General features: G+C 33.2%; 1 protein-coding gene across 1 annotated transcript; it reads left to right on the top strand.

Annotated features, from left to right (window-relative positions):
• Positions 1–156: 156 nt before the first annotated feature.
• Positions 157–9,921, top strand: LOC130655518 (transmembrane 9 superfamily member 3-like). Its single transcript, XM_057458287.1, has 14 exons — positions 157–364; positions 4,838–5,033; positions 5,118–5,222; positions 5,324–5,341; positions 5,949–6,034; positions 6,197–6,271; positions 6,817–6,894; positions 7,095–7,226; positions 7,340–7,506; positions 7,593–7,687; positions 7,896–8,382; positions 8,530–8,613; positions 8,728–8,804; positions 9,110–9,921. The coding sequence occupies exons 1-14, from the start codon at positions 287–289 to the stop codon at positions 9,175–9,177; spliced, it is 1,746 nt and encodes a 581-aa protein (XP_057314270.1). The 5' UTR covers positions 157–286; the 3' UTR covers positions 9,178–9,921.
• The last annotated feature ends 663 nt before the right edge of the window (positions 9,922–10,584 follow it).

Below are 10,584 nucleotides of genomic sequence, written 5' to 3' on the forward strand. Positions count from 1 at the left end.
AACATGTATTCTCTAAAAAAGTCCTGGGATATAGGTTGTACGAGCTTCTGGGAAATGATGTATCTCGACCGCTGACCGGCGCAATTAGCAAAACAAGGACCGTATAAAAATTGACGTGGACTACCCTGTTTAAGCTCAGCGACGGAGTGTCCCGTTTCTAGACCCTCCTCTGCCAGTGAGATCTCAACGATAAACTGGACATGTAGGCAGTCAATTAAAACGTGGATTCTTTTTTACTATTAGACAATCAAGTACTTTTAAAATTTATTTAATTTATCAGCCGAACATGATTTCATTATATCCAATCATCATATCCACATTACTGCTTGTCTCACCTGTAAAGTTAGATGAACACGACCACAAAGTAAGTTTTTTCGGTACTATTAGTTACAGCGTAGCTGGCTATAGTGTCCACCAGCCATTATGTATAATAATGACAGTTATACCTCATCATCATGGTAAACTGTTTATTGATTTAAAAAACATATAGCTATAGCTAACCTTCCTTTTTGCCTTTTATCTAAATGTCCATAGAAATAAAATGTGTTAAACATAATCTTTGGCCTTAATACACTCAATCATAGTGCCATGTTTTTCCTGCGCACACAGAAATGGAGGTAACTTTTCAGATTAGTTTGTTTACAATTTCACCTCCATTTCTGCGCGCGCATTGAGCATTACGTAATCACTTAGATGCGTGCACAAGTATATATTGGGACTGTGATGACATAGTATCAAGTCGTATAAGTTTGCCAACATTTCAGTAAAACTTACCTAAAATGCCATATGCCTATACTATTGTGTTTTTTTTTACTAAACGAATTGCAGGGGTGATCTACCCTGTTGAAGACTCATAAATTCACCAGGTTATGTGTAAGTTTGCCATATTGTTTAAATTGATTAAATATGATTAGTAAAAATGGAAATAAAAAATACGGGACAGTTAAACAACACTAAACAACAAAAAGTGTTAGCTGTTCCTAGAAGTCTTAATTTTGTAAGTGACAAACTTGCCCACCCAGCAAGCTTATACGACTTGATGCTAGAGCATACTAATGTCACCGTTGAGATCTCTTATAATAATATGAAAACTGGTCTTTAAAATGCAAGGTGAATTGTGTTTATTTTTTTAAAGTGGGTGAAAAGTATATATATGTCTTAAATGATAATCAAAAAATTGAAGAAACAACATAAAAGCTTCAGTGCCCTTTTTCAGTGCCCAATTTCATTCATTTTAAAAACTTGAAAAAATCATACTATTTTCAGTGGTGCTTTATCTTACACAGAGTGACAACATTACTTTGTCTATGAAAACAAGAATTCCATGAGCTAAACATGCTTTTCCTAGTGTTCATTAACAGTTTATTAACAGCAGGACTTTAAGCATTGTATTCCAAAAGCCCTGTACATTTGACAGGAAACATAATGGTAGATAAATTGTGATGGTATCACAAACAAACTTTGTCAATAAAGTTCAATTACAACAAAACTTCCATCGCCTATGGACAATTACTTTGAACTGATGTCACACTCCAAAACAACGAGAAATAATAAACACTCAATAAAGTTACCAAAGGTGAAAACTAAGAAAGCACAAAGTGTTTTTTTCTGTCAAGGTGCACATATTTACAATAGTTAGTCAAGAGACATCCTTTACTAAAATAACGAGAATGTGTTTTTAAAGAAATTAGATAATTTCAGCTTTTAACTTTTTTAACTTTTTATCTCTAACTTCTAACTAGTTTCCAGCATAGTTTGGAAAATTTATGGTATTATACTATTTTCTATCATGTATTTTTGCTTTTAAAATTATTGTTTTATTCTTTCTTTGACAGGACTCGTTTGGAATGCAGTTATTTTACACTTGTAAATATATATGTAAACATTATGTATATAAACTGAAACGACCTATCCGGTATAAATATTTTTAAATAAATAAATGTAGAGGTAGAAAAGAGAATTTATTTTGAAAGTGGAGTTAGAAGTAATAATGTAAAGTTGGAATTAGAGAAGTAAAAGTTAAAAGCAGAGAGTTTGAATTAGAATTTACACAAGATTAGAAACCAGAAAAAGTAGCTAACCTAGAGCTATACATGTTCCTTTTTATGTAAATAAATTGTCAAGCAGACTCACATTCCTAGAAAGAAGCCATTTTGAAGTCTTAAATTCTTAATTTTTATGTATTTTACCGTGTTTGTTCTCATAAAAAACTTAACATATTAGATTATTTTTTTGCATATTGTGTCCCCTAGTGTGTAATTGATGTATTTATCCTAAAATTTAATTTGCTATGCTAAGCTGTTAGCTACCAAACAAATTCTCTGGCCAAATGGAAAACCTTGATTTCTTGAGTTAAACTGCAATGTTATAATTTTTACATTACTATTGTTGTAGGATCAGTTAGATTCCTAGTTTATATAGCCATCAGATACTTGATGCTTTTTCTTTATATTGTTTCACTAAAGTAGCTAGCGACCTATATACCTAGCAGCTAGCTATAACTCTCCAGTTTATATTTAACTGGCTGTCTTAGCGATTGTAGCTAATGTTAGCTTTAAGCTCTCATAGCTAAGTTATCTTGTTATTACTTTTATTTAGCTGTCTATTGCTACCTTAGTTTTACTTTTAAGTATCTTTTTTGAGCAGGAATTATAGAAGATGTAACACACCACACAATGTTTCATAATAATTTAATGATTTTATGTAATTTTTCTCACATTTCATGTAAATCAACAAGGAAGGGAACAACATGCAATATAACAAGTGGAATAATTTTCTTAAAATTATTTTTATGGTTTTGTTTTTGACATTTCTCAGTAAACTTTTGTGAGTCTGCATGTAAAATACCAAAGGGACTTTTTTTTTGTAAATTCGTATTTTACAAGGGTTGTTGACATTTTAGGGGAAATTTACGTGTGTTTTCGAAAACTTGGGTTAAAATTTTGCAGGGGAGCATGGCATATGATTGTCCATTGCTTGTGTTGCAAATTGAAGTTTTTGTAATGTGTCAACTGTTGTGAATGTGAACCACATTCAATATACCAAAAGAAAAGGTCTTTTTAGATTTAGAATTCACGGTTTTTTGGTGTATATATAAACTTTTGTTAGGTAGAGAAGTTATTAGGAGGTGTGCATGAAAGAAAATGAGGAAATACAATCAGAAAAAACAACAAATTAGCATAACTTGCAGGCCATTCCTTGAAACGAGTGTGATCGCACGCGCACTCGCCCGCACACTCGAAAAAATTTACGAGTGCTTTTTATTGCACTCGTGAATTTTTTCTTTTTCTAAAATATTATAGAGTAATGAAAAGGGCTATTACGCTGATTATGTAACATTCATTTCTCCGTGATTGATATTGTTTAAAAAGTATAGAGAACATTAAAGTCGGCCTCTTTCCTTCATGCTCTTATGCTCTGCTCGTGCATTACACTGAGTCTCGATTGAAAGATGGAAGACCATTAGGAACAATGCCACAAGTCAGTCCGACCTTCATCGACACAGAGAATACTGTGAGAAGAGTGCGCCTCCATGCAAGTTAAATTAACCAGAACATGGGAGAGGTTAGGTGTCCTGTACCTTAATACAGCTTTTGGACGAATGTTCTTGTGATGTAATACCAAAGAAAAAACATGTTGAATAAAGTTTAAAAAATCTTTTTAAAAAAGAGAAATAAAAAATTTCTAAAAAAATATTTAATGCCAAAAACATATAGCGCCAACACATCAACGTTATTTCAACTTTGCACTCATGGTTAATATACGTTTCACAAAATTCATTTCTATACAGCTTAAATAACATATAACGTTGTGGTAAACAAAAAATAGTTAAGTGTGAATCACACTTGCAGATATTCACATTGCACTTGTAAATTTTGCTTACGAGTGTGATTTTTCGCACACCATAGCACTCGTAATTTTTTTAGCCGGTGCTTTATGTGGCATAGTTTTATTCAAGAAATGGCCTCAATTTGGCTATGCTGTCCTAGTAAATTGTGGAATTTTTTAAAAATATATCTTTCCCTAATGGGTGAGGGATTTAAGCTATTGATACGATCTTGAAACGATCAATGATCTTTTCAATTTGTATAAAATGTGAAACAATGAGGCGGTGTAAAATATTTATTTTTTCGGAGGAGCTAGTTGACATTTGATTCTGTTGTATAGAGTTGATATGATAATTAAAATATGTAAAGCATTTACAAGTATAGTTCCATTTGGAAGCAAAACCCACAGTACATTTCAATTTTCATGATTAAATGCTAAATGGAGATCATTTATCAGAGTGGTGATGGGTGATTTTACATAATTTATAATGATTCCAACATCATTGTAATGTATTGACGTCTTGCTAGGATCATGTGCTTTTAACAAACAATTTTAGAAATTTGTTTTACAGTTACTTCCATTGTATAGGGCTTAAAACTCTGATTAATAAAATGTTCATTTGATGAATGGTTGCAGAGACTTTGAGGTTTTAAAGGTTTGTTGATGACGTCATCAACCCATCAGTTTCAAAACTAGTTCATTGACCAAGCTTTAAGAATTGGACATAAAATTGGTTTAGGTAGTCCCTACTTAACCCATGCAGGAGATGACGTCAGTTATTTCTAGCTGTTTCTAAGTTATTTATCCTTAAAATTAAAAGTGCAATGCAATGGATATACTAATCTTATTAAATGAATGGTTGGCTGTAAAGTCTGGGCAGTTAACAAATAAGACATAATTTTTTTGGCTACATTAATGAAAAATGGACACACCCACTTAGCTTGTCACAGATGGACAGACATAGTCGTTTTATTATAAGAGATGATGATCACTCAAGCTTTCCTTTTAGTATACAGTTGATGAGGAAGTCATTATTTGGATGAACACAGTTGGTCCATATCACAATAGACAAGAGACATATGAATATTACTCCTTGCCTTTCTGTAAAGGTGACAAGAAAACCATCAGCCATTATCATGAAACGTTAGGTGAAGCACTCCAAGGAGTTGAACTAGAGTTTAGTGGCTTAGATGTTATTTTCAAAAGTAAGAACCTTGTTTTTTGTAACTATTATTTATAGGAATGATGTAGACACAAAAATTATATTTGTATTTGACATAATTTTTCAGAGGAAACCCCACTGACAAAATTCTGTTCGGTGCAATTAAATGAACAAGATTACGAAGCATTTGCATATGCCTTAAAGAATCGTTATTGGTATCAAATGTATATTGGTAAGTGCTCAGTTGTCTGCTATGTTTGCATTTTCTAACAATGTTTGCATTGTCATGTCAAAATCTCAACAATCTAACTTTTTCATTTTGTTATTTTATAGATGATCTGCCAATTTGGGGTAAGTTTTTTTTAACTGTTACCCATTATTTACGTTTCATGTCTATGCCAGACAGTTGACCCGAAAGCATGCTTAAAATACTTCAACTTTAGTTTCTAAAACAACATACATTTCATACTACACAGTTTTATGCCTTCTGTTATTATCTTGGAAAAAAGAAGCTTTTTGAAAATAAATTTAAATTTTCTTGAGAACTTATTTTTACGTAGTTTAACATGTTCTAATATTTTGCAAGAATTTAATTTTGCGAATTTTGTGAAAAAGGGATTTTGTTTCTCAATTTATACCATTTTTCAAGAGTGTTTATGTTGGAGACATTAAATAAAGACTGCTGAAGTTGAAATTTACATATATTATTATGTAGTTTTAGGTGAATCAGGAAAAAAAATTAATGTAAATAATTTTTCAAAAAGGAAAAAATATTTAAATTATGCTGGAATTAATTTTCGTGAATTTTGCGAATAGCAAGTTTGTTAATAGTTTTGCGGGAACTTATTTTTGTGAAATTGACACAAGCTTGCGAAATTCACAAAAATTAATTCCCTTAAGATGGTACTTAAATTTTGCTTCTGCTTTTGTACTGACTTTCGTAAAAATAAATATTCAGGTATAGTTGGTGAAGTAGGTGAACATGGAGAAGACTTATTTTTATGGACGCATAAAAAGTTTGAGATTGGTTACAATGACAACATGGTAAGTAATTTTAAGTGATGTTAAGAAATGCCATGGATTTTCTAACTCATACACTTGCGAGAGATATTTAACAAAAGAGAATTTACTGTGGTAGCATTTGCTTTTGTGTTCTTATAATATAGTTGCAGTTGTGTTTTTATGATGGATTTTTAAATATTTTAGATTGTGGAAGTGAATCTGACCAGTGAACATAAAGTGAAGTTAACGAAGGGCTCAGAAATTCCGTTTACATACGAGGTTTGTTCATGACTTTCTTTTAGGTTTAACCATTAACCCATTCCACAGTAGTAGTTTTCTTTCATGTGGCACAGCATTTTCTTATTTTTTTTTTAATATACTTAATTTTCGAAATCCTCACCTGAAATTTGACAAAGTGCCAAGATTTCAGATTCTAATGTTTTAAAGAGTTTTATTATTGATCTCTGCTGGAGAAGGAGGTTTATTAGTACACACTAAAAATTAAGGAGACAGTAACAATAACGCTGTCAAAACATCACTACCCAAGGTCAGATGGTTTAGAAATTCATACACAGCAATTTTAATGTTGCTGAGAATTCTTTTAAATTCAAAGCATAAAATTTAAAAAGAAAGAAAGTGCAATTCTTGAAATTTTGCTGACATTTTTTGGTGATGATGGAAAAGCTGTAATTTTAACACATTTTGTACATGTATGTATGGATTGTTTGGAGTTTTTGAAATGTTGTGTATTAGAAGGGATTGTTGCTTAGCAGGTAAATTCATTTATTGGATTTTATTCTACGTGGGTATCTTTATTGTTGCAGGTCCATTGGAAACCATCTACTGTGAAATTTGCTGACAGATATGACAAATATTTAGATCCAGGTTTTTTCCAACATAGGGTAAGTCATTTTCAACATAACGTGGGCTTTTTCTGCCTGTTCAGTGGATTTCGCATGGATTTTCTCTTGCAACAACACCTACACTAATCATGATTACAGTGGAAACATCAATTTCTCCAACAATTTCTTTTTTTTTTAAATGTGTATATATAAAACAAGAAGAAAACTTGAAAATATATTTCACAATATTTTAACCTTAGATTCATTGGTTTTCCATCTTCAACTCATTTATGATGGTTATTTTCTTGGTCGGGTTAGTTAGCATGATTTTAATGAGAACATTGAGAAAAGATTATGCAAGATACAGTAAAGAAGACGATCTTGATGATATGGTATTTAACTTTTCAATGCACAATATTTATACTGCTCTGTATTTTATGTGTATATCATTGCACCCCACGAGTAGGAAAGCTGCAGTATATAACATTGTTTTTTGTTTTGTCAGGAGCGAGATTTGGGTGATGAATATGGCTGGAAGCAGGTACACGGAGATGTTTTTCGCATGCCAGCACTGCCAACGTTTCTATCTTCACTGATTGGTTGTGGGTACCATTTAGTCGCTGTAACCGTCATCGTCATAATTTTAGTCATCATGGGAGATCTCTACATGGGGTAAGTGGTAGCGAACTTGTATGGGTGTTGCTATACCTAACATTTTTACCTGTTTACTTTGACACGTGCTAATATTTTTATTTCAGACGTGGCTCCATCATGAGTACTATTATTTTTGTTTACGCTGCTACAAGTCCTGTGAATGGGTTCTTTGGTGGCAGTTTGTACTCCAGACTTGGAGGTAAGTTTTTGGTGTGATTGAAATGAGATCTTTTCTTATAAATATTGGTTCACTTTTACTTGATTGAGTTTTTTGAATTAAAATTTGCCAGGATAAGTTCTCAGTACTGTTAATGTTAGGCACTGTGTACGTTGGAATATCATACTGTAATGGTTTTATGCTCTAAAAAGCTTTTGTGGCGATTCATATTTTATTTTTTTACTCTTAGGTAAAGAATGGATTCGGCAAATGGCCGTTAGTGCGTTTTTACTTCCTGGTTTGGTGTGCGGTTCAACATTTTTTGTGAACTTCATTGCGATGTACTATGGTGCGTCGAGAGCAATACCATTTGGCACAATGGTTGCCATCACCAGTATCTGTCTGTTTGTCATCCTACCCCTAACATTAGTAGGGACTGTTCTTGGACGAAACATATACGGTCAGCCTAACAACCCATGTCGTGTGAATCCAGTAGCAAGACCTATCCCTGAAAAGAAATGGTTTATGGAACCCAGTGTGATTGTTTTGCTTGGTGGTATTTTGCCATTCGGTTCAATATTCATTGAAATGTATTTTATTTTCACCTCGTTTTGGGCTTACAAGATTTATTATGTATATGGTTTTATGTTACTGGTGTTCGCCATCTTGACGATCGTCACTGTATGCGTCACTATCGTTTGCTCCTATTTCCTACTCAATGCGGAGGATTACCGATGGTATGAATTTTGTTTTTTTAGAACACGTGTTCATCAGACATAATAGTTGCCTGTAGCAACCTTCATACTACAATCTAGAGTTGCTAGGTAACATCTAACTTCGAATGTAAATGTCTGAAATTAATAATTAATTACTTGTTTTTTTAGGCAATGGACGAGTTTCCTTTCTGCTGCATCCACTGCTCTATATGTTTATATTTATTCTTTTTATTATTTCTTTTTCAAAACAAAGTAAGTCAAAATTCCTAGACTTCAAACCGTTAACTATAGTGATGAACCTCCTCCTCGGAGTTAATCTAGTAATGATGATCTTATGGATCAAACTCCTCCTTTTGTTATTTTTAGGATGTATGGATTATTTCAAACTGTGTTTTATTTCGGTTACATGGCGCTGTTTAGTTTGGCGCTAGGAATAATATGTGGTAAGTCGAATCATATGAGTCTAAAAACCTTTTTTGTGTGTAAATTCTCCTCTCGCCAGCGGGTTATTGCTGCCCATATTTATGTAGTTTTGGCACCCCATGCGTAGTTAGTGGCATGTATCGTTTGAGGTTTTCTCTTTTCCCACCCATGACTGATCTTGTATGATGGAATTCGCGCAACTAATTTTCACGATTGGTAAATTAAAAGGTTTTGAAAGAGAAAAGAAAATCTTCTGCTGCAAAAGTCTTTCTAAAGAAACACAAGATATAGCTTCGTAATATTTTTATATAACTATTTATTTTAGGAACGTTCGGTTACGTGGGAACTAGCTTGTTTGTGAGGAAGATATATTCTACCGTCAAGATCGATTAAAATAACGACATGCTGTACGACTAACAGAATGTGAAACGTAACATGTCATCGTCAAGCTATCATGCTTGCAACTTTTATACGCCCCTACATTTTAGGTCAGTTACTATTTATATTCCACCTGGTGTATTTAATGGTGAATTTTATTAACCCAGTCATTTTGTGTTTTTAATCAGTAGTATTTTTCTCTCAGTCTGATTGTTGGGAATAATTTGCATTAGTTTACCTATGATACCACAGATTATTTTTTGTTGAAAAATGTAATTCGATTCTCTTAAAAAACATTTTCGCTTAAATAAAGGTAAAAGTCCACTTTGATCGCACAGCACGACGTGCTTAGCGCTGCGCGGTCATGCGTACGAGCAGCACATTGTCTACTGGAAACGGAAATACGTGAACAAATTCAAAATGGTGGCGATTAAAACATTTATTTTGGCTTAATTCATTGGTTTAATTTATGTAGTTACGTCAGTACTCACTGTAGCGCTCATAAAAACTTCAAAATCGAAATTTGACTTTTAATACGAACGAATAAAAGCGCTTTCTAAATGTGACACAATAAAAAAGCACTGTGATGCGCGAGTCATCAGCCGACGTGCTAAAAACATAGTGGACTTTCGCCTTTACAGAGATAGTAAATAGGGAGGATTTGACTTTGCTGAGTTTCGTCGACATTTTGGAACGTATTTTTTTTGAGACTCAACGTATAATTTCTTGTCAGTAAATAATGTATTTCGTTCCGAAAAAGTTGTAGTTTTTTGGTTAATTCCCGATATCTCACGGAGTAAAGTTGCAAAATATTTTAAGCGGTTGGCCTCGCTTTATTTCCAATGCTGTAACAAAGAATGTGAAAATAAAGAAATGGCGAACTTGCTTGTTAAATTTGCACTGATTTCTTCACAAGCTTGCCATCTAGCATAACGTTTAAGACATGCTTTGTTCTTTAAGCTATTCAACCGTATCAAAGCGGAACTTGTTTCAGGATCTGTATGGAATTACTCGATTGCTCGCAGTTCGTTTGACCATTTCAAATTTACAATTTTTAAGACAGGGTAGTCACTCATGAATAAACTAAAAAATACGAAGACTGTTAGTTCGGGTAAATAAGGCACTGAGGTACCGTCTTTACTTGCTTCTTTACATAGTTGGCAGAATGCTAAAAACAAAAAATTTAGCAATTTTATACTGATGTCAGCATTTTTTGGGCAAATAGCCCTTCCAGTTTGCATTAGAGACAGCCGGCTAAAATATCCTTCAGGATTTTGAGTCAAATCTGCCCTGCAATTTAAAAAGTTGACCATTCATCTTTTTTTAAAATAACCGTTCTGCTCAACCTCGTCCTCAGGGCATCTTGTACCTTTTCTGACCCCGAGACGGCGATCGTCCCGGGGTCAGAAAAGATAAAAGATG

Source organism: Hydractinia symbiolongicarpus, chromosome 8 (assembly GCF_029227915.1).
Source record: "Hydractinia symbiolongicarpus strain clone_291-10 chromosome 8, HSymV2.1, whole genome shotgun sequence".
Lineage (NCBI taxonomy): Eukaryota > Metazoa > Cnidaria > Hydrozoa > Anthoathecata > Hydractiniidae > Hydractinia > Hydractinia symbiolongicarpus.

What these genes read in the sequence shown, in the direction of transcription:
- LOC130655518 (XM_057458287.1), top strand. Translation starts at nt 287, where the DNA reads ATGATTTCATTATATCCAATCATCATATCCACATTACTGCTTGTCTCA. An exon ending in TTGGTTACAATGACAACATG is followed by an intron (nt 6,035 to 6,196) that starts GTAAGTAATTTT and finishes TAAATATTTTAG; the next exon opens with ATTGTGGAAGTGAATCTGAC. An exon ending in AAATTCCGTTTACATACGAG is followed by an intron (nt 6,272 to 6,816) that starts GTTTGTTCATGA and finishes TTATTGTTGCAG; the next exon opens with GTCCATTGGAAACCATCTAC.